Source organism: Dermacentor andersoni, chromosome 3 (genome assembly GCF_023375885.2).
Source record: "Dermacentor andersoni chromosome 3, qqDerAnde1_hic_scaffold, whole genome shotgun sequence".
Taxonomy (NCBI): domain Eukaryota; kingdom Metazoa; phylum Arthropoda; class Arachnida; order Ixodida; family Ixodidae; genus Dermacentor; species Dermacentor andersoni.
In genome coordinates this window covers 66,666,939-66,693,225 of record NC_092816.1, presented here as the reverse complement: position 1 = coordinate 66,693,225, position 26,287 = coordinate 66,666,939, and the positions used below count along the sequence as shown (strand labels likewise).

General features: G+C 47.0%; 1 protein-coding gene across 1 annotated transcript in view; it reads left to right on the top strand.

Moving 5' to 3' along the window:
* The window catches only part of LOC126543562 (uncharacterized), a 238,409-nt gene that overhangs the window by 182,758 nt on the left and 29,364 nt on the right, over positions 1-26,287 (top strand). Inside the window, exons 10-13 of the mRNA XM_055062392.2 lie at positions 3,765-3,812; positions 6,646-6,702; positions 19,216-19,407; positions 21,457-22,515. Of these exons, the coding sequence (XP_054918367.2) occupies positions 3,765-3,812; positions 6,646-6,702; positions 19,216-19,407; positions 21,457-22,515 (1,356 nt within the window). The remainder of the gene's footprint in view (positions 1-3,764; positions 3,813-6,645; positions 6,703-19,215; positions 19,408-21,456; positions 22,516-26,287) is intronic.

The following is a 26,287-nucleotide window of genomic DNA, read 5'->3' as shown; positions in this document are numbered from 1 at the left end:
AGGTAACAGAATACAACCCAAGACAATGTGTTGCAATAAATATCAAATTAATATCAGAGACAGCGCCGTGCAAATTACAGATTGGAATAACCTAAGATCGATATGGGTGCACAATTTAATAGCACAAGTAATTGAGGGCACCAAGTTAGCCAAAAAAAAACTTATAAAACGAATGTCATTAAAAATCCGATCTCCAACGGCAAGCTTGCTTGATTATGTCTTTCGTCCGCTTTCCGTCTCTTTCACGCTCGTGTATTCTCTATAGCCGTCTTGAGCCAATGGCTGAAGTCCTGAATGACAGTTACTCCTGCAAAACATCTAATTGCAATGGAGCTTAACTCTTTAATGTCCCAAGCAACAGAGAAATGAATTAGGAAGGAACAGCGCCAACTAAGACGATCACGAGAGGAAGAACGACACAGGACAAGCACCAACTTCATCTTTTATTATTATTATTTATTTTATTTAGCAAATACTGCCGGCCTGTATTACAAGCCTTAGGCAGGAGTGGGGTACAGAGATAACAGGAACAAAGAAAACGTACATTGCAACAAAAGAAGCAAACAACGAGACTCGGCTGGAGTGCAAAACATAGTTGAATCAAAAAACAAAACACTCGACTCAAAACAAATTGCATGTGTGCCCTATTGTTCATTCAGGGCTTGTAAAAACAAGTTCACCGTTTCGGAACTGACCACGTTTCCAGGCAGATCATTCCATTGAACAATGGTGTAGGGAAAAAATGAGTATTTAAAAACATTTGCTTTGCACAAGATTGCGCCGACTTTTTTGGAATGATAGGAACGCGTAGGGCGGTGGGTAAGGGGCTCAACTAGAATGCCTTCCTCTAGTTTTATTTTATTATGATAATATAAGTAAAATAATTTTAGTCGTTCGCGGTGACGTCGGATGTCCAACTGTTCGAGTCCTGCGGTGTTCAGCAGGGCTGTTGGGCTTATATTCCAGCTGTAACAATTAAATATAAACCTGACTGCCTTGCGTTGGACATTTTCTAGTCTCACTTTGTTACTTTCAGTCCAGGGATCCCATACTGCCGCAGCATATTCTAATAGCGGTCGTACATAGGTTTTATAGGCTAAAAGCTTTATTTCTTGAGTAGATTGAGCTAGTGTTCTCAAGTAATGCAGTTGTCTTAGGGCTTTTTTTTCGATATACGAGATATGTGCATTCCATCGAAGATCAGAGGTTATGTGAATTCCTAAGTATTTAAAGGTATTTACGACGAAAAGAGGTTTGCTGGCTATGCGATATGTAAAACTTAAGGGATTCTTTTTACGTGTGACAGTCATTGCTACGGTCTTTTTCAAATTCACAGTCATTTGCCACGTCGAGTACCAGTTTTCAATTGTAGATAGGGAATCGTTTAAAAGAAGTTGATCGTCAGGACTAGAAATTTCTTGATAAATTATACAATCATCAGCGAACAGTCGCAGTTTAACATGTATGTTTTCAGCAATGTCGTTAATGAACACTAGAAAGAAAAGGGGACCTAGGACAGAGCCCTGCGGAATACCGGAATCCACTGGGACCGCATCAGAAAGGACACCATCGACAACTACACTTTGACGCCTGTGCGAAAGATAGGCTTCAATCCACGAGAGAAGGCAATCGTGATTTAATATGGGTTTTAATTTTAACAATAATTTATGATGTGATACGCGGTCGAACGCCTTCTCGAAATCAAGAAAAATGATATCGACTTGACTTTGCCTATCTAATGCTGCTGCCAGGTCGTGGACAGTTGCAATCAGTTGAGTAATAGTGGAAAGACCGCGACGGAACCCATGCTGTCGGTTATCGATAACGTGATTCTCCTCGAGAAAATTGGTTATGTGTTTACAGATGATGTGTTCTAGCAGCTTTACGGAAGTACACAGAAGAGAAATGGGCCTGTAGGAAGAAGGTGTTGACGGGTTTCGTTCCTTAGGAATCGGAGTAATTTTTGCGAATTTCCAATCTGATGGCAACTCTGAGCGTTTTAGCAATTTCTTAAAAACTAAGGTTAAGTAAGTTGCACACCACTCAGCATAACGGACTAGAAAGGTGTTGGGTATTTCATCGATACCTGGCGACTTCTTGGTGTCTATGTTGAGCAGAAGAGCTAACACGCCTTCCTCAGTTACACAAATGTCAGTGATTGGAGGTAAATCAACCATGGAATAGGACTGTGGTGCGAAACCGTCGTCATGTGTGAATACCGAACTGAAGTACTGGTTGAGCGCTTGTGCAGTTTCTAATTTGTCGTGCGTAGTCGCGCTATCTGTAGAGAGGCCAAGAACCGATTTCTTGCGCGGCGCGAGATATCGCCAGAACTTACTTGGGGATAAGAGAAAGAAGTTTTTCATACGCACAGTATGGAAATCACAGACATGCGCACAATAACCATAATGCATCATCTGCCAAACCGTTCTAGGTAGGACATTTCGCTTTTGAAGTGGGTCAAGGAAGTATCACTAACACAGTTTCTTCCTCTCTTCTTTACATGGAATGCTTCCAAAACCTCACGTGCCTTTGTTTCCCTGCTTCTGCCAAGAATCTTTATCTCTCCGAACCGTGGTTCACACTTCTTGCAGTACTGGCATTGTTTTTGGGGCGAATGTTCTGCCGCTTGGTCACACGCAGTGCAAGTTGCGCAATGTTGCGAAAGATGCGCCCCTCCTTCTTTCAGCGACCGCACATGCTCAGCTGCACGGTCATTCACGCATCTACCCGTTTGGCCCACACATCTAGAACGGTTTGGCAGATGATGCATTATGGTTATTGTGCGCATGTCTGTGATTTTCCTTATATTTGCTGATTTTTCGGTGAATAAAATATAGATGAAGTTGGCGCGTCCTGTGTCGTTCTCCCTCCCGTGATCGTCTGTTGGAGCTGTTCCTTACTAATTCAAGTATGCACCATCTAGCCCAAATGAATGTTGTCCTGAACAACAGAGAAATGGCGGCTTTAATATTGCCCATGAGACGGTGAAATAGAGATTACTCAAGTTTATGCGTTGTGATTACGGTAGTGCGTTAGGTACTGCACCGAATCTTACAGGATAACGAACAGACTTGAATGGAACCTAAGAGGCGGGCCACAAGCGCTGAAACGGAAATATGACAGGTGTAACGTTAAGAGTATTGAAGACAACAAACCGAATTAGGACGGCAAATGCGAGTGGATGATGTTGTAGCTGTGGTTAAAAGCAAGCAGCAGAGTCGCGCGTGTCGTATTAATCCACAGAACCAATCTATTAGAGTGCCGTTATACAAAGCTACTAGAGTGCTGAGGAAAGGGATGTGCACTCTGTGGCGGCAGAAGATTCGGTGGCGCCATAAATCAGGAAAGACTGCAGGCTTATGACAAGTCGGCGTACGAAACACAGTGGTAACTGGAGATCTCTGACAGAAGCCTTCATCCTGCGACTTAGCATGATGACGATGATGATCATGTTGACAAAGGGCGCCACATAACACAGCTCGACGATTATTGTATATTAGTTCTAGCTTAGTCATCTGAGAAGGGGGAGGGGCGGATTGCGAGCTAATAAAACAGTAAATGATTTTACTTACTTATGTATGAACTTGTTATCCCGGCTGCTAAAGTTTCCGGCGACAAGTAATCTGACACTTACTGCAAAAGTGTCTCTGGTAATGTCTCTGATTTCATTGTAAGTTTTTATTCTGATTTCAAGCAGAATAAAAGCTTACAAGCAAACAAACAAACAAACAAAATTAATATTTTTTGTCTGTTTGTTACAGAAGGCTACCCTGGGCCGCCGAGATGGCCAGCGTACCCAAGGCCGCCCTGTACGTATACGCTCTGATTCTACGGAGAGAAGCAATGTGCCGATGCATTGATAGCCTGCCAGCCTCAATTAGAATACCGGTTCGATTTATGAAATGCAGCGCGTACGGCCGCGCGCACGTTGCTGTAGACAAGGCTTCGCCTGTTGGACGATTACTTTTCTTAACTGGCCGTAAATTGAAGTTAAAGGACCTCGAATCTTGTGTCCACATTGTCGTGCGCCCTGCGATTCAGACCACATAGTCGAAGGGTGTTTCAAGAAAGAAAAATTTCTTCTAAGCCTCCTGCTTCTATAAGCTCGACAGTTATTTCAGCCCCGACTGTCGATAATATATACATAGAAGCAGAAGTCAGCTTTTAAATTTCTCTCCTTAACTTTCAATGTTCGAAGCGCAAAGGCAAAACAAATCTCAATCGGTTCCGAGACAATAGGTTCAATTTCTCAGAACTCCGGGCGTTAGGCCACGTCCGCAGGTGGTCTAACGAAAACAAGTCTATACCCTAACCTTTGGCTAAGCTCATGCCCACCCAAAGTCACCACAGTCTATAAACCAACGGGGTATTCTTCATTTCCACGCGCAAGGTCGCGCGCCTTTTAACTTGGATCTTGCTACCGTGTTCAGCCTATTCCTTCGTCGACTGTAGGTCTAGCTGTGCTGTCACCAACACCACGGAAACCTTTTTGAATGATAATAACCCGAATCTGCACTGTGAACGACGACAGACGCCTTAATGGAGGGGTTCCAGACTAATATTGATCCGCAGAGGTTCTCTAACGTTCACGTAAATATAAGAACACAAGTGTTTTTCGTACTGCGCACCCCCTATCGGAATGCGGCCTTCGCGGCGACGAGTCAAACCCACCACCTTTGCACTCAGCGGCTGGAGAACATAGGCTGGACGCCACAGTGACCAAAGATCGCAATACACGGTTTCCACTGCAGGCAATCTTTGAAGCTTTATAGACTTCCGGGAATTAAAGTAAAGCCAATACTGCGGCTTAACAGAACGTCACGGGGAAGCTCTTACGCCCATTGGAGCATCATTGCCACTGTGGTAGTGAATCGAACACCCGCGTATATATATATATATATATATATATATATATATATATATATATATATATATATATATATATATTCGAAGCAACGGCAGAAGCAAAGTATACTAAAGGTAACTTATGTTCTCGCAAAAAAACTGGGAATATTTCTCGCGCCTGAAACGTGAACTACTTCAACAAAACTACGGTGAAGCAAAAACTGTTATTTCTGCTTAAAAAGAAAAAAAAAGAACATGTAATGCACGAGAGAGAACGAGTCAAGTTGTAATGCAGGAAGGAAGCCTGCGAATAGCGTTGTCTAAGGAAAATGCGAAACGAGAAGGCTAAGGAAATTGCTTCCACAGCATAGTGCGAAAGACTAGAAGAGTTTCCCGAACGCAAGGCTTGTTCGTAAACCGCTGCAGCATCGCAGGCAGACTCACGAGGCAAGGCTCTTGTTAGGTTCGCATTCGCGCCAGGCTGCTATTAATTTTGGCCGCTCTGCCAGCGTCTTCAGTGCCGCCAGCGACGCCACCATAGTAATTAGGCGCTATACACAAGCGCAGCGCACACGATCATCTAGCGCTTCCGTACGCAATCCATTTGGAGCCAAACGGTAGCCACCAGGAGGCCTTGGCTCCGCGTTTATTGCGTTTCTTTTTTTATGCTTCCTTTAAGGAAATACCAAAAGAAAAATAAATCTCATTCTTCTGTTGCCTTTATTTTTGTTTTCCACTCTCTCTCGTTTTCAGCTTCCAAAGACCTTTACGGTGTTTCTGTGACGGAGTACAAAAACTGCTCGCGGCGGGCGAGCATGACAATATGCTATGGGCCAGACATTACACGTAAGGACGTCGGGGGCTGTCGTGCACGTTTTTTCGCCCACAAATCCAGCTCCCAGGACTCCTTAAAACGAAACCACCAGGTCCCTTTGCCCTCTAATGTTTACTCCGCGCGTCCAAAACCCTGCCTACCGGCAGCGCTAACGGTCGATTTCCCTCGCTCACGGCCCCCTATCTTCCAAACTCTGTGTGGCAGCCCCAGGATCGCAACTTGCGAAACTCTTTTCTTTTCTTTCTTTCTACCCTGAAATATTTATTCAGTCTTATACCTTCACTAGCCTTATTAGCATTCCGTGCTCTCCATTAACCTAGCGGCATTTGCCGGATACTGAACCATGTTAGAGAAAGATGACGCATTTTCGGTTCTTGCCTGCGCGTTCTATACGACTAGGCATCTATACGACTGGGCAGTTCTAAATGAAACGGCTCTTGTATCTCGGGTTGAGAAGCACTTGTGTATAGTTAGTTCCACGAAGCTATATATACATTGTGGTTCTACGGGACTCCAGTACAGTTTCTTTGGTTTTAGATACCCTGCTATGTAAACACGAGGAACGGTTCTATTGTTCACTCAGTAGTAAGCTTTAGGATCTTCAGAGCGAACCATTATATTTATCTAACGTGATACGAGATATTGAGAGAGAAATAGCAAAGCCTTGCAAACGAAATGTCTACGTCTGTAGTCATATCACAGAAGCATGAAATGAATGCCGATCTCTAGCTGAAAGTCCCATTGTCGAGAGCCGTGAGCAAAATAAAAATTAGCCCAACAGGCAACGTATCACCGTAGTTTTCATTGATTGTCTGCGTAAGCAAACAGAACACCGTGCCAAGGTAGCCCGAGTGATGCCAATATACGATGCGTGCAATTTTTAGATGTTTGATTTTCTTTCGTAAGGCTATTGCACCGTTCTCACTGAACAAACCTCGCTTATCTTTCCTATTTTGTATCAGTTGGATACGGAGTGCCCGTGGGAAACGTCCAAGTGCCCACCACGCCAAGGCCACCAAGTAAGTTTTATTTTGTGTTTTTATTTACACATATCGCAAACGCCATGTAGACCCTGGTTAACTAAAACATGTTCTAACGGAACTACAGCATAAGAGGAACTCGGGCACTGACTTTAGTTGGCTAGGCACAATAACAGCTTACCTCCTGTTGAAGAGAGCTACTCCCTTCGTAAACGACGACGCTCACACGCTATTAAACTGCCCACAAAACAGCTACAGGCGACAGCTGTGTGGAAAGATAACGATAAACACTGAACGAACTATCCACTTCATTACACAATATACAATTCCTGTAAAAAGCAACCTAGCTTTTCTGCCGCGCCTCATGTAAGGATATTCTCAAAGCGGCGTATATGTGCGGAGATATTGCTCTTTGTGGAATGCCTGTGAGCAATGCTCAAAACAGCTTGGTGCGTGAAGTAGCGTCAACCGATTCACTGTCAATTTAACGATGAGTGCTGCCGCCGTAATTGAGGTATCCAGCTAGGCGAAAAAGTTAACGGTTTTGAAGGTCTTATGGCCCTACTGTGATATAAACCGATGCTCTGAGGCGCTAGTACTGCGTGCTTTATGTAGTGTGTCCTAAGGAGAACATTGGAATAGAACGTACGCAATAAAGTGCTTGTCGTCGTCATTACCTAGTCGTTATCCTCAGACCATTTGTTGATGTTTTCAGTGCCAGAGTGTTCGTTTGAGCGGGTATCTATCTATCTATCTATCTATCTATCTATCTATCTATCTATCTATCTATCTATCTATCTATCTATCTATCTATCTATCTATCTATCTATCTATCTATCTATCTATCTATCTATCTATCTATCTATCTGTCTGTCTGTCTGTCTGTCTGTCTGTCTGTCTGTCTGTCTGTCTGTCTCTGTCTGTCTGTCTGTCTGTCTGTCAGTCTAATCTATCTATCTATCTATCTATCTATCTATCTATCTATCTATCTATCTATCTATCTATCTATCTATCTATCTATCTATCTATCTATCTATCTATCTATCTATCTATCTATCTATCTACCTATCTATCTATCTATCTATCTATCTATCTATCTATCTATCTATCTATCTATCTATCTATGTGTGCTGTACGTGCGTGCGCGTGCGTGCGCGTGCGTGCGAGATTTGAAATAGACGATACATTCTTCGTCGCGTTCTTTTTCTCTTGCGCCTTCCACATATTACGAGCTCGCAGCCCCTCCTGCTCCTACCGCTTTTCGTGTAAGCGCCGGCCGAATATTTCAGCCATGGCGCTTTTTGTGACGGAGCTCTCGAACACGTGTCGCTACTTTGCGCCCACGACCTCGCAACGACGAGACGATGTGACGAGAAGATAGTGGCGCTCCGCCGAAAGACAAAGCGAGAGACAGAGAATGGTCCGACCGGAGAAAATACCACGGCACAGAATGTGCGTCTTCCCGTCTGCCGCCCATATTTTCGGCATATGCGCGCCTCGCTTACACAAAGCACGCGTAGGGCTTCGCGAACAGGGAAGAAATGGCGCGCGCCCATACTCCAAATGGATCCGCTGACGTGAATGGAGGAGTGGGAGGGCGGAGTGAAGGCCTCGAGGTATTTTTATTATAGAAGGGGTGCGCTACAGAAACAAAAAAAAGAAAAATGGAAGAATAACAAAGGAATTGCTGCTCTTGCTGCTCAGGAGCAAATAAATACACAAGTGATAAGTCGCGAGCCACGAGGAAGCGATGTTAGCGAGGGAACGAAAGAAAGAAAGAGAGAGAGAGAGATGTGAAGAGAAAAGCGAGGCAGCGTGCACATCGCGAGGCCCATCTCGGCAACATCCGGACCAAACCACCGCGCGACCATCATTTGCTGCCCCGGGGGCTTGGACGGAAGACGAGGGCAAAGAGGAAGCCTAGGGAGAAAAAGAAACCAAAATAAAAGATAAGGAAGCATTGCGAAAAGGAACGTGAAAACTACGTAAGAAACGTGTGCTATAGAAAGGACAGCCTGTCCTGTCGGCGCTCTTCTCCTCGTCGCTTCTTTGCGTTGCGAAGTAGCCTACCCTTTTCTGGGCACGCGCGTGGTGGCGGTGGCTCTGCTTCTCTTGGTCGCGCGGAAGGCTCCTCCGAGGCAGCGTCGCTTGTCGGTGCGGGCGCACGCACGCCAAGATTCGCTTTCGTCTTGGAGCAGGAAGGAAGAGGGTCGAGGAAGAGAGAGAGGACGGGAGGGGATGGAAAGGCCGCCGGTGAAATATGAGCCACTCGTTTGGGTAGAATCACGTCCGAGCGGGGAATGCGGCGCGCGCAAGGGGTCGGCGGTGACCGAGAACGTCGCGGAGTGGACGTCCGGCGGTTTCCGGGCCCGGTGCGCAAGAAGTTATTTCGCACGCTGCCCCATTGGAAATAAGGAGTAAACACCACCATGAAGATATGTTACGATCATAGAAAGTCTGCCGCCACCTTTGTTGTGAAAGAACCGGAACCACCGTTTGATGTCCTTCGCATGCGAGACACCGTCTGCAAAGTGCCGAGACATCCACTACGATGTGGGTTCGTCATAAGCCAAAAAGTGACGATCGCTTATGACGAGCAGAGGTGGTGAATATCCCTTAATGAGTTTAAGAAGATTCCTTCGGCGTTTAAGAAGAAACAGAATGTCAGGGCACAAAATGCAGCTCCTTTTGTGGCGGATCTCAATTTCGTCCCTCGCGCGTTCACATGCGTACAGTTGTCAAAAACTTAAGGGACACGGGTTTCACGGCAAATGTGAATTTCTGCTCTGTTAAGGCATAGTTCTTCTAATTTGAAGGCTCAAAGTGTAAGTCGCAAAGGCTACCAGAGACTGGAATTTTGAATTTGAGGCTATATGCCCAGGCTTCGAGGGAACTAAGCATTTTCGCAGATCTCGCATCCCGCTAACTTTCGTGTCGGACTTTAGATCTACTCGCTCACGTGTCGAAGGCCAACACGCAGCTGACTCGTAATTATCCTCATTCTCCTATCAGTTTTTGTTCCATCACTTAACTGATGTGAGGTTCTTAGCGCCAAACTTCAATTATCCGCCGAGTTTCGGCTACATAAGTTATTGGCAGAACAGAGATAGCAATGACGATTGTCTTTTCAACAGTGTCGGTAAGCTGCCATTCATAACTTCGGTGCGGTGGACAAATGCGCTTAGGCACGGAACGAAACGTTTTTTGTCTCTTAGGAACTTACTGTGCTTAATAAAAGATGCTGCTCCAAAGAAAGACAAGGACGAAATCCGTGTCGGTAGCTCCTCGTTTTTGTCTTTCTTTGGCGCAGCATCTTTTCTTAAGCATTAGGAAACAACTCGCCCAACAACAAGTTTATTAAGCTTAATATTTTCGCTCACTGGTTCAGTGAACGAGGTTGAAAACTGGAACATAAATGGGTATCAGAACGTCCTTCGGATACTGGGCTTCAGTTCTGAGCTTTACGGCATCTGTTCCTCTTGCAGCATGCGCTCAAGAACGCCATCCTGCCGCTCCTTGCTCACTCGGTGCTCCCTGCTCGCTACTCATCTGCGGCCGGCGCCTTGGCTAGAGCGTTTCGTCCCGGCGATGGGACACGCTCGCGCACAATCTTAGCCCCCTCTCCGTCTTCTCTGTGGGGCCGAGATGAAGGACTCCGCGGGAGCAAACAGCGGGTTCACGTTGCCGCGGCCAGGAAAGAGGGGGTCGGAATGGAGACAGAGGGTCGAAGGAAGGGCATCATTCGGGAAAGATCCTTTCCCCGGTCTCCCTAATTTAATTCCAGAAGTCGCCCCGCGCGCGGCGTTTCTCGAAGGGCCCACCGCCCTGAACGCTGCTATCTCGAGAGGTGCAAACATCACTTTTCATAGCGCCAGCCACGCGCGCGCGGTCGCGAACGTACAGACGTGCAGACGGACAGCTCTCGCGCCTCACGAATGCGCCGAAACGCACATACGAGGACGAGGGGCGAGCCTTGAAGTACGAGCGCGTCGCCGGCCCATCTGGCAACACGTCGACGTCTGCTACGTTGCCGCCAACGCCACTGAGTGTGTGTGTGTGCGCGCGCGCGCTACCGCACGAGAGGGGAAGAGCTGCACGGTGGCGGCTATAGTAGCGCGTTATAAGAAGGCTCCGGTGCGCGCGGGTGGCGTCACCATTTGCCTTGCGGAAACGAGGAACCACTCTTCGCTAACTCTTACCGAGCCATTTCCCCAAAGCGCTCGATGTTTCCCCACCACCACCTCGGCCCGCCTGCGGCGTCGTCGTGGGCGTCGTCGTTGTGACCCTGTTTACCGTAAATCTTTGCTAATGCGGCCACCACGCCACTGTCGTTCGCTCGAGGCGCGTTTCCTTTCCTTGTATATGTATGGAATCGGAGCTCGTTGCGGTGAGCTTGCTCCGGAAGCGCCCCGAGCAGCTTGCGGGAGCGAAAGGATGCACGGGAAAGAGAGAAGGGGAGAAATGTGAAGAGGATGATGAAAGTGGGAGCGTTCCTCAATTAACTCTTCTCTCTGTCTCTCTCTTTCTCTCTTTCTCTCTCTCTTTCTCTCTCTCTCTCTCTCTCTCCGGTTTCTTCAGCGAGGCGTAATTGGTCGTTGCCGGGTCAGTTCATCTTACTTCCTCCTCTCACCTCTGTGTCGTTCATGGGCCGCTGATTGATGCTGCGGTGAAAGCACTCAGCAACCACTTCGCCCGCCGCCGACGGCGCATGCTGTCGATGCACTCGCGTTCTGGTGAAGTCCCTTAGGGATTGTATAAGCCACGCAGAAGGCCCTCGAGCTACTGTACGCACTCCGCAGTGACTGGAAATCAGGAGGAAACTTACGGCCATAAGTGCTTTGGCCCTCCGAGCTCTTCTTGACCAGCAAAGCGCGATATGATTCGACATTAGCCGCAGACGCACTCGCTATGATCAACAATGTTACTGACGAGGTGATGGGTATGGTTCATCGGTTGCGCACGAAGTCAAGTTTCTAAATATCGCTAGCGCCGTGTAAGCTGGCCGCAAGCTCGAGCGTTCGTTTGCGAAAACCACCGATGTCCTTATGCACTTTTCTTGTCAGAAAAATTGCTGTCGCCAGAAAATCATTAGTCCAGCTAGTTCAGATGTTGGGAAATGCCAGAACGGGACATATACTGCAGAAAAAACATTTTCATATTAGTCTTCTTTTACCCTTCTATCCGCTGCAGTCATTAGTATCTCTTAACTCATTAGTATCTAGTTATTTCACATAACTGTAACAGTATATTCGTAAAAGGAAGAAAAAATCAAACGAGTAAGCTTTTGGCAGGCAGCTGGCCAGCTGGCATGTGTAAATTAAAACTCTCAAAAGCCTCTTTTCAACCCGTTACCGCTTTCTTCTGTGCAGGGTAGCAAACCGGACGTGTGTCTGTTTAACTTCCCTACCTTCCCTTCTCTCTCTCTATCTCTCTCTCTCCCAAAAAGCCGAACAAAGAAATGTCTGGCAGATGAGCTCAGCTGATAACGGCTATGAAAACAAACATTCGCGACAAAAAAAAGCAAGGAAAAAAAAAGCTATAGCCAAGCATATGTATAGTTCTCAGAGGACATATACTTCCGCCCTCATTTGGAACGTCTATTTGCTACCGGTTCGCTTCCGCCGTGTCTCGTTGTGTACTGCGGCGGTTCCCTCCGGCTTCCTTGGTAGTCGACGCCTACAACGGCGCAAAGCATCCTCCAGACCCGAAGCGACGATGAAACTGCCATGTTCCTTTCATGGCGCAGCTCATCCTGTGGCCCCCGAGCGGAGCTAGATGCTACTGTGTGGTGCCTTCTTTCCTATCTCCTTTAGCAGTTGCTGTTTTTTCTTTTTTCTTCTAACTTTTCTGCAGCACGGCTTTTGCGTACAAGTGATTTTCCCCCCGTTGCGCCAGCACATGAAAAATTGCTGTCATCTGTGGATGACGTGCCGAGAGAGGCAGATGCAAGCGCGGCTACAAAGAACTGGGAGGAGGTCTGTCGGGATCTCTGCATTTCCGAGAACTGCGCAAGAAAAATGAACACACCAGAAGAACGAATTAAGCAAGCGAGACAAGTTCTCTTTCGAGCAGTGCCTACCTCCCGCCCGTTCGCAGGGCCCACGCGGGATCCCGCAGGTCTGGAGACGACACAAACGCGCATCTTCTCGTCGTATTCCGAGATATATATATATATATATCGCATATGACAGACCGGTATCCTCTATTAAGTTCTATGCAGTCCTATTTTGTTGGCTAGGTCTAGGAGTAGCCTTTACAAAGTCATCGGAATGGCCGAGGACTCCGTACGCAATAACTTGGGCCGCGAGGAGACCATTTGAAAACATTATTTCTGACTGTCATCGACATAGTGTACAGAGACCGTCGCTCTTACATGCGCCATCTCGAGTTAATGACATATCACTTTCGAAGCGAACCATTTTAGAATGCCGATATTAACAGCTGTCGCAGCGGAGGGCGACGAAGGCGTTGCTACGATTCCTTGGGGAGGCAGGCTTGCATAGACGGCTTCGGAACCGGCTGGTGTTAAATGGTGATCGTGCGCTGTGAACGGCTGTGATCGCGTGTACGTGCTTGATGTCTCACTCTCTCCCTCTCTCTCTCTCTGTTTCTTTCCTATCTTTCTGTCTCTCCTCCCCATTCCCTTATCAGCTTAGGGTAGCAAATCGTTTTGTTGTTGGTGCTGTTGTTCTGGTTGACCTTCCTGCTCTCTTTCCTTCCTTTCGTGTCTCCACCTCTCACGTGATGTGGAAAATTGCTTTTGGCCTTTTCCGTCTGCATGCATCGCGAAAATCTGAAACTGTATGGTGAAATCCATTGTAAGATCAGGAACACTTTCGAATGCTCAAACAGTGTTCCCGGGAGGGGTGCTCGCACCACTATCGGCATCGTCTTCGAGATCGGCGTGAGACCTACTGTGAAAAGAGTCATAATGGAGGTTACACGCTTTCCTCACAACAAAGCACTTCCCTGCAGCGCGACAAGGTTTAGCTTTTGCCGCCACACAACGCGGCATTGCGGCAAAGCCACTCATACGAATCGACGAGACGAGAAGTTAGACGAGAAGTTAGACGAGAAGTTAGACGAGAAGCATATTGCGACAGCGGCAACTGATTTTCCGTTAGGATGCGTGCGCAACTAGTAGTATATAGCCACGAACTGCAGTAATAAATGTATTATAACAAATATAGGCGCAGATTTTTTAAGAATAGCTAAGAAGAAGAGAATGCGTTTCAAGCCCGACTTGTGCTTGAAACGACTTGAAACGACTTGTACTTCGTGGGCGCGGAATACAAATGCAAAGTCAGCAACTTTGTGCAACGTGGTGAAGACAGCCGCTCAGTCGAGCGAGCTCGTGTTCTGGAGCAGCAAAACCTTCATGTTTTGCCGCTCTGCTCGTAAAGAGTCCGACGAGAGATTAGCATAAAAACAATAAGCATTGCTCTGAAGACTTTGCTGCACAGTGGCTCATACAAAGACGACCGTACACCGGCGCCTTCAGCAGCAAGGTTTCAGTTTATTCACCCGAGGTACATAGTTGGTTGTTAGTAGTACACAGGCGAGGGTCCCAAAGTCAAATGACTGCAGCGGGTGCACAACTTTCCACCAAATATTAAAAAATAACTATAAAATCTGCACATTTCTCTACATAACCAATAAAACAAAAGACTCTTCATTGCCGATGACTGATGAGTTTCGTTATTGAAGTCATGACTAACATTGCTTAAATGATATTGCGCGACATAAAAAAAAAACGACACGGACGTGAGAGAAGACTACACACCAAGCGCCAAGGTGTGTAGTCTTCTCTCACGTCCGTGTCGTTTTTTTTTATGTCGCGCAATATCATTTAAGCAATGGATTACCAACTTGCCCGGAATGCTGCTCTTATTAAGTTCATGACTAACATATCCTTGCTGTACTTTATTGAACAGAACTTGTACATATACCTATGTAAAATGACTCCTCCCCCCAAAAAGAAACTCCCGCGATGACAAACAAAATAATTAAAAGAAAAAAAGTCATGATTAATCACGCCAGTGCAAACAACGCAGGGGGCAAGGAAGTACTGCGGCAGCGTCGACCTGATTCGTGTGTTTAGCGAGAAGGCGCTGAAAGCACCGTTCACATTTCTCAGACATAAGCACACGGCGCCACGACCCTAAACGAAGTGAAAAAATCGAAGATCTATATGGTAGAACGTGTGACGTTAATTGCTCACCAATCAGTTGGGCGCTAGCGCGGCTACGCGGGAAGGCCCGCTTTTAGTAAGTAATCAGGAGAAAAAATAAATAAACGAAAGAATCAGATAAACCGAACGAGTGGTCTCGTTTTCGATGCGCGGCATTAATCCACAGACACTGACAAATTTAGTTCAACGTCGGTGTGCGCCACCCCGTAAAATGGACGACGGCAGATATTTTAACGCCACGTGAACTCCCCCCCGCGCCCCCAAGGCATCGACGTCTGGCGCTGCTCCACCGGACCGTAATGGTTTAATCAATTCCCGGCTCGTCAGTTAGCCTTCGACGCACGCTTCATTACGCGTTCCTCTTCTTCCTTTCGCTTCTTCCTCGCAGGAAATCAAGCGAACGCGAAAATGGAGAGATTCGTTCGAATGGCGCGAAATTTCATCGCCGAACTCTTTATTAGCGACGGGAAGTATGACAAAGTGAAGAACCAGAAGTGGACGAAAGCGTTAAGGACTCCAGCCTCTATGTATGCTGCTGGTAGTTCCGGTTGATTAGCTTTAGCTCAGTTTAAGTTGTCCCAGCTATGTACAAGGTCAGATGTAGGTTCACTCCGGACGCGTTCAGCACTGTAACGAAAAAATTAAGAGTGTACTTTGAGAAAAAGAGTTGCTGTTTTTCCCAAGGAGCGCAACACTAACAGCGATACCTAGCATACTAGTATGCGCAGTGATACAGTATTAGGCGTAATGAACAGTGGGGGAACAATCGATGCATCAGCTATGTAAGAACCAACGATCTCGACTACTGGTCAAAGGGACCTTGGTAGAAGAAAAGTGCTAGTGTGCAAACGTTATCTCCATGCTGAGACTTCCGTATTTCCCCTACCATTGATCGATTGATGTCGCTCTCTTCATGCGATATTCTTACCTTGTTTACTGTTTAAGGTGGTATTTGTAGAAAACATTCGCAGCGGTGAGCGAAGAATGTGCTCTGGAAGAAATTCTTTATGCTTTTCCGTTCCTTTCCTATCCTGTCTTCACTTCTTGGCGCTGGCTTCTTTTTTGCTATACTTCGCCTCAGAGTAGGCTCACCATTGAAGTGTTATAACCACAGGGCGAATCGCAAACATTGCCTCGTGAGGTGTAGCGATCGCGCTTTTACGAACGCTTCGACGGTACCAATAGAAACGTGGTTTCGAGTAAAGGTTGTTTATGTACCTTAGAGCGCCTGCCGGCAGACAGTGCAAACAGCCTGAATCAATTCAGTGCCACTTGGCTTTCTTTTTTTCCAGGATGCATGTTATTTTTGGGGAATTTCGCAAGAGGCAATCAGAAGAAAACTGTACCAGCTAGATCTCGCGGAGTTCGGTACCTCGACTTGCACAAAGGACGAGTAAAGCATATTTACTATTTGCTTCTGGTGATGATAGCACTGGGCTCGATATCGAGAATAATAGTCGGTATACGCTGAACCAGCTCACGGTCGATAAGATCTCTTCTTTTTTTCCAGAGGCTGTTGGTGAGAGGTAAATACATACAGTTTGAAGTACTTACGCTTCAAGAACACATTTAGGGTAGTGAGGGACACCGCAGAGAGCGGCTCCGCATTTCTTTTATACATTTAACCAGATGGGGTTCTTTAACGTGCGCACAAATCTCGCCGCCACGGCTGAAGTTTAGCATTACGCCCCTAGTGCATTGCGGCCGCCTCAGTCAAGAATCAAACCCGCGACCAATCTGCTGCTCAAAGTGCAGGAGAGGATCCACGCCATGCTCGAGGGGAAGCCTTCATCAAAGCAAATAGAAAGAAGAAAAAAAATAAATAAAGCATATCCCACGCACTTTGGGAATCAATGTTACGCGAGGCATTCTTGCTGCCTGCTTTGGCTACCCCGCATCGTTTGGGATTTACACAAGGCGTTAAGAGGCGGACCAACGTGTTTGCGTAGAACGAACACCAAATCGTCTGACGCGGGCGTGTGCGCGACGACAACAGTAAAGGCCAGAATACATGGAGCGAATATGCGACGAATAGTCGGCGTTCGACGCCCGGCGGCGTACGCGCGACGCACGGCGGCGGAGAAAACGTCGTTCGCCGCCGATCCAGCCGGCGCAGAAAAGTTCGTCGGGCGGCGACGATACCGGAAGCGGCAAACGAGCGGCGCCCGAAAGCGAGCCAATCAGGTCTCACTATCCGCCCCGACTTCCGGCTAGGCTTCCCCGCTTGTCCGTGTATCCCGATCCCGCTCTATCGTTCACGCCGGTCTCCCGCTTTTCGTATTCATGGCATCCAAAGTGGCGCGGCTGGAATTTAACAAGTTCATAACAGCCATGGTTAGACAAGCTCACGTGCACTACTTTCGGGTCTGCTTGCTTCGGCCACGCGCGCGTTGAGCCACAGAATAGAGCCGCGGAGTCGGAGGAGCCGAAACGTGAGCCGAAAGTTGTTTACCCGCCCAGTGTTGCCACAACGCATAGCATCGCCGCTTTCTTTAAACTACATCGGCACATGAATGTCTCAAACACATAAAAAAGACTAGAAATCATTTCTAAACAAGATTTTACGCGTTTTTAGAGTGTTCCGTAATTCAAAAGCGATAATAATTGCCGTTAAAGTATTTTTTTTTTTGTCATGTGTTTCACGGCAGCGCATTTGCCTCGTCTAGCCACACTGATAACAACGCAGCGACTCGCCGGCGGCGGCCGGCCTGTCTTCGCTCCATGTAGCGCAGCCCGACGAACATGCGGCGTCGCGTCGCGGCAGATTTTCTGCCGCCCGAACTTCGTCGTGATAGTTCGCTCCATATATGACGGCGATGACGACGATCGTGTCACGCCGTCGACGGCATGATCTCTACTCTGACCCCTCGATGCGAGCTTACGACATGCCGATTGTTGGGTTCCACATACAGAGGTACAAAACGAGCGTAAGCGAGAGAAAAACTCGGATTGCGACGTCATCAGCGACTATGCATTCCACAATCGTACGTCAGTATGGGTATGACATGTGGCGTATGTTGAAGCGACGGTGCCGCCCCTCCCCTCTCCTCTGAATCCGCCACTGCTCAAGAGAGAGAGAGAGAGAGAGAGAGAGAGAGGGTGCACAGAAAGGCAAAGAGGTAGTTCCTGTAGACTACCCTGCAAGGGGAGAAGGGACAGGGGGATAAAAAGAGAAAGAGAGCGGAAGGAGAGAGAGATAGAGAAATAGAGAGGAGAACAAACAAAGCACGCTAGCGCTAGCAGACGCCACTCTTGAAGCCTACTATGAAGGCCCGTGGACATCAGGAACGCGAGTTGCTCGAATAAAGCCTTCTGCGCGTAGTTTCTTTAGGAGCAGTGGCCCAGAAAGTTTTGTCCTGATAGTGCACGATTGCCCAGTCGGTCCTCAATGCGCGCCGTATAGGTACGAGTCGTCGTTACCGCTTCGCAGCTTCTTCCCCCGCTGTACGCGTGTATCCGCTTACCGGAGTTTTGATTGGCATTCCTATTTGCGCGTGCACGCGAGCGTGCTTTCTACCTTCGATAATAAAACTTTGCCTCGACTTCGTTGAGTTGTTCCCCAAACAACAAAGAGAGTGAAGAAACAGAGAAAGGCAGGAAATTTAGCCAGATTAAATATCAGTTGGCTACACTGTGACGGGGGTGAAACATGATACTGTGCAAAATTGTAATGGTGGTAAATATTGTAATGGTGGCGCACTTAGTTTCAGCCACAATTTTTGCATGTGGAAGGCCGCAAGTATGTTACTGCTCAACATTCTTTCTGTCTTTATTTTATTTTCGGAGTGACGATGAGATGTTGGCGATTACCGGGGAGCTAACACGACCACCTACAGTTACACCACAAGTGCAACGGGAATGGTCCTCATAACGGCTATCCCTGTAAAAGAAAAACTCGCTGCGAAACGATAGCGTGTGTGAATATTCAAGCTGAAAAGCGCCTACAGCTATTTCGTATTGGCACATCGTTGGGACAGGCTGCGCAGCTGTTCACCTTCGCACCCCACCGACAATGCCTGGAGGCAACAAGCACCATTTATCGGCTAACGTCAATAACACGAATAAAGAATGAGCAAAACGAAAACAAGGTGAAAGCGGGAGCCAACGCTTCGACAAGTGGACTCAATTGCGCTGAAGAAGACAAGTCCAGTTGCTGAGACGTTGGCTCCCGCTTTCACCTAGTTCTCGTTCTGCCCGTCGTCTTGAATTTGCATCTCCCGCCTTCACCCCTGTTGTCCACAAATAAAGGAGGAAACATAGAGAGTTACAAGCACTGGGTGCGGGTAACGTTGACGTGTATGCTGCAACTCATTAGCGTACACGATGATTGTGACTCGCGGTGATCGGTTTCGCGTCCGCAGGCTGCTTCTACAAGTCCGAGCGGTACGAACACGGCGACTCGGTGGAGACCCCGGAGCCGTGCCTGAACTGCACCTGCCAGAAGGGCGTCCTGGTCTGCTACCTGCGCGTGTGCCCGGTCATTGGCACGCCGGCGCCAGGCTGCTTCACGGCCAGGGAGGCCGGGCAGTGCTGCCCCAGCGTCTTCTGCAGCGGTACGCACATGGAAATTCTGCTGACACTTCACACGAGATTGGATCGCTACAAAACTTTCCAGCGCAAATAAGTCGAGCCCCACCCACAAACCCATAGAATCAGCCGTAAAAGAAGGCTTGAAAAAGGAGAGAACGAACGACGCAAGGACCGTTGATAACGCTGTGCTAATCCCTTACAGTATCTCGTTTCGTATTTCTTTAGAATGTCGAGACATTCCTCTGAAGCCTATCTGGACTGCCTACAGACGGTTTGTAGACTTACTTGTCAGTGCACTTTTAGACGGATATTCTTAACTTTTTTTTAGAAAAAAAAATCATAGCTACTAATCAGATGTTGCAACATTCAGTACTTTGGTATAACTGCACTTGATAATAGTAGATTTAGTACCATCATTGACTAAACAAGGTTATCACTATTACTACTAGGTCTCAGCTACTGATTCCACACGCAGCTGTCCCCATTGCGTACGATGTTTCTAGCCTACAACGCATTTATCGAAACCACTCCCGCACACTCCAGAGTGGGTCCGATGAAGGCGTTATAGGCTAGAAACATCGTATCCAGTGGGGCAAATGCGCGTGGAATGGGTAGCTGAAACCTAACAGTAACAGTGATTAATTTATTTAGTCACTAATGTTACAAACTCTACCGTTACCAAAAGCAATTACATCAAGGTAGTGAATGTTGTCACAAATAGTAAGTAACGACAATTACTCTCTCTCTCTTTATTTAAATGCGTAGGCTGTATGTTATTCACACAAAAGGAGAGAAAGCGTAGAAAAGCAATGTACTCTATAGGAAGGCTAAACATTGTCCCTGGGCCCTTGTAATCGGTTTCTATAAGGGATGGCTGTGTCCTTGCTCTATTCATCGTCATGTAAAGTGATGGAAACCTGCTTACGCGCGTAAGGATAAACGGAAACAGCGCGTCTCCTTGGACACTCTTCTCTTGCTGTCCCGGTAAGGTGTGGCAGGCCTTTATACGCCCCGGAATTTGTCGGTGCATAACAGTTTGCAGCAGACCGTCTAGATAGGGCTCCAATAACAAGATACGCGCTTTTTTTTAAAATCTTTCTCAAATTCTCTAGTTGCTTGATGCAATTCTGTATCAGCGGTCACGCTACACCCAAATGCATGATTATGCATGCTGTCATAATCCCTTATGTCGTGTTGCAGCAAAGTAGAGCACCCATTTAACCATTCAAGAGAGAGAGAAAGAGAGAGAGAACACTCTTTATTTGAATACAGAAAATTCTACCAGTATTCGAAATCATAGAGTTCCTCACGGCTCTACCACCGAAGCAATGGCTATGTCAACAGCATACTTGCCTTTGGTTAACCCTTTATTGACGAGTGTTGCCTACAGGCAACATACAAAAAAGAATTTTTTTCTTGTCGAGTTAAAGTATTGAGTACGAAGTTTGTAGCTAAATGTCTTCGGCCAACACTGAATGACAGGCAGCAAGCGTCATTTGTTGGTTTAGAGCAGGAACGCTGGACGAGGAAGTAGAAGTTTGGCACGCGACTCACTGTCTTGTGCAAGCAAGTTCAGAGGAGACAGGCCAATGCAACATATGCAGCTGCAGTGGTGTCGCACATCTTGTGTAAAGCAAATGAAAAGTACACCTATGGTTCACATATGATAAGAGCTGTCTATACAAATTGAAAATGAAGCTAGGTGGCTTCATTGGGGTGAAGCCCACTTCCAGTTTCCTGCCTGGGGTTTTCCCTCTATTGCTGAAAAATTACTGCAAAATATTTTTCATTTTTGTTGATTATGCTTGCTCTTGACGTGTTTTGCATATTTAGATAGAACAATAAACATTTTTTCTCGATATTTATATGTCTTTAAATGCACGTAAGACTCTCTTATTCACGAGAAGCTGTCGATATCAGAGAAAAACAACCCAGCGTGATCTACTGTCTGTACCGAACATGGCAGCAAACATTCAGTACATCTAACCTCACAAATATTGAGAAAGAAAAGGGGCAAAATGATCTTGCATCTGATAACGCGTATAGCAAAAGGCCGCTGTTTCTTCCCACAGGAGATAAGAAGTCCGAAACCACAACAACTCCGCCACCTCCGACCGACGACGACTACTACGACTACCCCGCGACCGTAGACTACGAGGCCGAAGCTACCACTACCACAACCACGACTACCACTACAACCAGGAGGCCCGTCACAACCTCTACCCGCAGGTACAGCTTCGCTCCCAAGCCCGTCAAGCGGCCGTACGACAGCGGCATCGACGAAGTCGAACTGTCCGCCAGAACACCCAGCGTCATTGTGGAGCAAACGGAACAGAGCACGACCGCGGAAGTCGACGTCGCGACCACTACAACCGAGTTGCCTTCGACGACCACGACGACCACGACAACCACGACCGAAGCAGCCCAGACGTCGCCCGAGGCTACGACCACTGGACGCCCGACCACGGCATTCGCTCCGACCACGACGCAACAACAACCGGCCGGCACCGCCTCCTCTCCCAAACACTTCGTAACCGTGACGGCAATCGGAATCACTCCCACGGCGACCACGTCATTACCCGTGACGACGACGACGATTTCCATCGGGTTTTCAGGAAGCGACCACCGCGACAAAGTGGATGTGACGCAGCAGTCCGACTCTCCTGCCAGCAGACCGAACGCTCGACCAAAACCGGGTCAGACAGAAGCAAGCGCCCCAACTGCCACGACGCCTTCCACCACAACCAGTACTGCGAGTCATGAGACGAGCACCCCTCCAAAGCCGACAGGCCAGGATAATGGTAACACAATAAAGTCCGAGGTCCTGGGAGGAGGGCCGAACGTCGTCGTCACCACAACCACAGCAGTTAGCGCAGTCGCTGCCCCGACAGAATCGCCCTTCGACAGCGACGAAGCCCTGGCGGACGCCGGGCACGTCGCCGGCACGACGTCGCCAAACGATGTCGAGGCGCCCGTGCGAAAGCCTCTGACCGAGGAGGACCCCGTGAACAGCGTCGAGGGCGACTTGCAAGGAGGCGGCAGGGACAGCGTCATGTTCGTGTCGTCCACTCCGATGCCGTTCGAGTTGCACCACAGCTTCGACTTGCAGGACCTCAACAGCGTCTCCGGAGGTAAGCCGTAAAATGGTGAAGGCGAGCGGGTAGCTTTTCCGTGTGCAGCTGAAACCCGATATTAGGAATTTCTCGCTTTTACAGATTTCTCTACTTTATGAAAAATCATCTACACAGCGGTAATCGATTGGCTGAAATATGCGATTGCGAACTCGATTTCGCTAAATGAAGTTGACCGGCGAACGCAATTCCACGAAACATTTACAGGGGAATGAGCCCGAGTAATAGATGATAAACGTGGCAAGACTCGAAGAAAATCCCGCGCGAAGGAAAGATTCACCCGTGCATGGAAGACCAAAAATCCGACAAAACAGCGGATGAAAAGTGCCACGTTAAACTCAAACGTGCGCAGTTTCGCACAGGCCTTGCCCCTAGAGACCTCATTGCACATTCACTGCGCCAATCATTTTCAATAGCTTTTCAGCAAGCGACGTATAATATAGGATAATATACATGGCAATAAGACAGGAAAAAGAATAGAAGCTGTATCGATTTCCAAACACGACAAATTCTATTGAAGCATCTGCTCGGATAGAAGCACCAATGGCTAAAGAAAAAAAAAAGGAAGACAGAGGTCATCGCTCGACGTTATCAGTTAATTTATATTCATAAGTTAACTTGTTCCGTTCCAGCTTCACCTAACGGCCGATCGATGATATCGGTATTAAAATAGAGTGCGCTGTAGTCTGCAGCCTATCCGTGAGCATTCGCAGAATGAAAAGAAGTGCACGTAACAGAGATGCTTCAAAAAATGCGGCCCCCATATATACGGTCCGAATGTTTTATGCCTGACCGACTCCATTAGAGGCGCCGAGAGAAATCACGCCGAACAGCGGCAACACTTGGAGAGTATCCGAATGGGAGGAAAACTAATAACTCGTACTGATGTTCGCCGCGACTGTGGAAACGTAAAAGGGAACAATGGGAGAAGGGATCTTTTCGAGTTTCCTGAACGCGTTTCGGAAAGCGATAGTACCGACCTCGTTTATATTATTTTATTCTTTTTATCTTTTTGCTTGACCCGGTGAGTAATGACGCGGCACAGATAACGCCCCGGCAACCCAGCAGCAATCAATGCAAATGAACCGTGTTTAGTTCATCGATGGAACTCGAGGAAGAAAAATAACACATATTGCACCTCTACCCGCGCCTCCCCGCGAAAGAAGGAAAAAAGAAAAGGAAGGGAAACACGCGAGGGAACATCGTAAAGTCAATACGAAGGAGCGCGTACTCTGTCGTCAAATATGCGGAGCAAAAATTACGAAGGAAGAAAGCAAGGCTAAAGAAAATGCTCGCACCCGCGCAATAACCACGTCCATCGCGAGTCGTTTGTGAGCGAATTCGAACGACTGGAAATAAATGGTTATGCGTATACAGTGAAGCGATAAAGATAAGCGATGCGAGCTTTCTGCCGTACAAAACGCGCTCTTGCGCAGAAACCAACTATTATAAAAGAAAATAATAGTTGCATCGCGGTAAATTCAGCAAGGTGTTAATCTGTGCTAGTTATTACATAATTCAAAGCGAAATATCGCTACGGAAAAGACACGAACTGAGACTCAAGCCAACGACGCGAAATAAATAATGAAAGAATGAAAGAACATGAAGAAAGAAAGGAACAAAGAAACAACGAGAGAAAGGGAGCAGACGATACAGGTGCTCGTGTCGTCTGCTTCTCTCTCTACACTCTTGCGTTTCGTGAATGGCGCTGTTTATCTTTGCATCAAGTAACAACTGACTCGACGCCGCTGCGGACTAGACAACAAATGGAAGTTATTTTGTGTTAACCTCGGTCTTTACTTTGCATGCCGTACTTGCAAAGTATTTGTTGGGGCATTGCGTGTGCTCCGGTACCTCTCACTGACTGAGTAGCTGTACCCTGTGAATTTAGTTTACACATGGATATTATTAAACTCTCGCGCGCAACGAATGGTTGTGCTGAACAAATGAAGAAAAGCTTCGGGAAAAAAACGAAACTATGCTAAGGTATTGTTCGCAAGAAAGCAAATTAGTTTCATTGAAACACCGCACTGACATGCTCCTAGGTGAGTACAGAACAATGTATGCTCGTGAATTGTCGTCGCTCGAATGAAACCATTCGAGGACGTGCCTTTGCGAAAGTTGTACAGAAAGCAGCGCACTCGTCTTGGTCTTGATTATTGCCGAGTGACGTGTCGACAAAATCCCGCGGTTAATCATTTATCGCCGAAACAAAGTCCACTACAATAGGCTTGCTCCAAATTAAAGCTATTTTAATTACAAGAATACCTGTGCATTGAATCGCAGTATCGGTTCGCATTGTCTTAGGTGAGCATTGTTTCCGGTTTATTCTTGCATGCTGCTCTGCCATGACTCTCGGTGAAAACACAGACGTAGAGCAAAGATGTAGAAATGCAATGACGAAGCATGCGCTGTGGAAGCATGCGCGATTTTGACAATGGTCAAAATCGCGCGTTATTTTTATTAGATGGTGTGATCACTCGCAGTTCTCGAATATACGGTTATGCAACATGTATCCAGGCATTTGGAGCGTGAGGTAGCCAACTGTTAAGCAAGCATACCGAAGAACTCCGTGACTAAACGAAGTACTTGAAATGACTGATGAGGGTACACCAAATAAACGAACGAACGAACAAATGACGAATGAATGAATGAATGAATGAATGAATGAATGAATGAATGAATGAATGAATGAATGAATGAACGAACGAACGAACGAACGAACGAACGAACGAATGAATTAATGAATGAATGAATGAAAAGCATGGCACACAACCGTTTTTCCCCATTACGCCTCCGTAGAGTGAGGCAGCCACGGCCTGCCGAATCGTGATCAGCACCAGAAAGGTCATCGCCAGTGAATCACGCTAGCTGCTGCACTACTAAGCAGACACGAGCGTTTGTAATAACATATCTAACAATGCTGCCTATAATGCACCTGTTTTATTATTTTTTCGACGTTCGCATCCTGCAATTTTCGCTTGTAACTATACCTCAGCGCTATCTTGCACGCTGACGTTTTCTATACGGTAGTGAAAGAGAAAGCGTGGGCAACCTATCCGAAGTGAATATTAAGTGAAACAGCCATTACAGTATAAGGTCCACGCAGAAACTATTGCTGCGTTGTAGATTTCGGAGTGCCTTTTCTCATTCCCTAGCATGCAACTACAACACAAATGGTCGGGTAAGCAGGTTTGAGGAGCGCTTCGTACACTTACCAGCCTTAGCTTTGTACAATATACGAAAGTCGTTTGAGGAGACCGACTTTCCCGTATTCGCTTACGGAGCAGCGAGTACAGCGAAAACTCATTAGTCAGCCTTCAGACGCACACGGACGTTGCTTCTTCGAGCTTCGTTTGATCTGGTGCAGCACGTTTGTTTAGCGGCTGTAACCTCTGCTGGTTCCATAAGATCACGTTTCTGCCTACCGAAACTCTGGCTAAGCGCAAGCACAGCTGTCAGACCGGGTCTTCCAAATGATGGTTCCGTGTACTTCTTTCGTGTCAATCTATTAGAAACAACTTCATGGCATTAACTGTTCGATGCCATTCATATTACATGACTGCAAAGAAGTTTTACAATGCTGGAGAAGTAAATATCAATGTACTCGAATTTTATTGTGAATGTGACCGTTCTATTGCTTGACAAAGGTAGCAAGCAGTAATGAATATGAAAGATAGCTAATGACATCAGCTTTTTTTTTTTTTTAAATTCAATTATACGTTGAACAGTGCTGTACAGCCTGCTTATACAGGGCGGTCGTACCATCTTC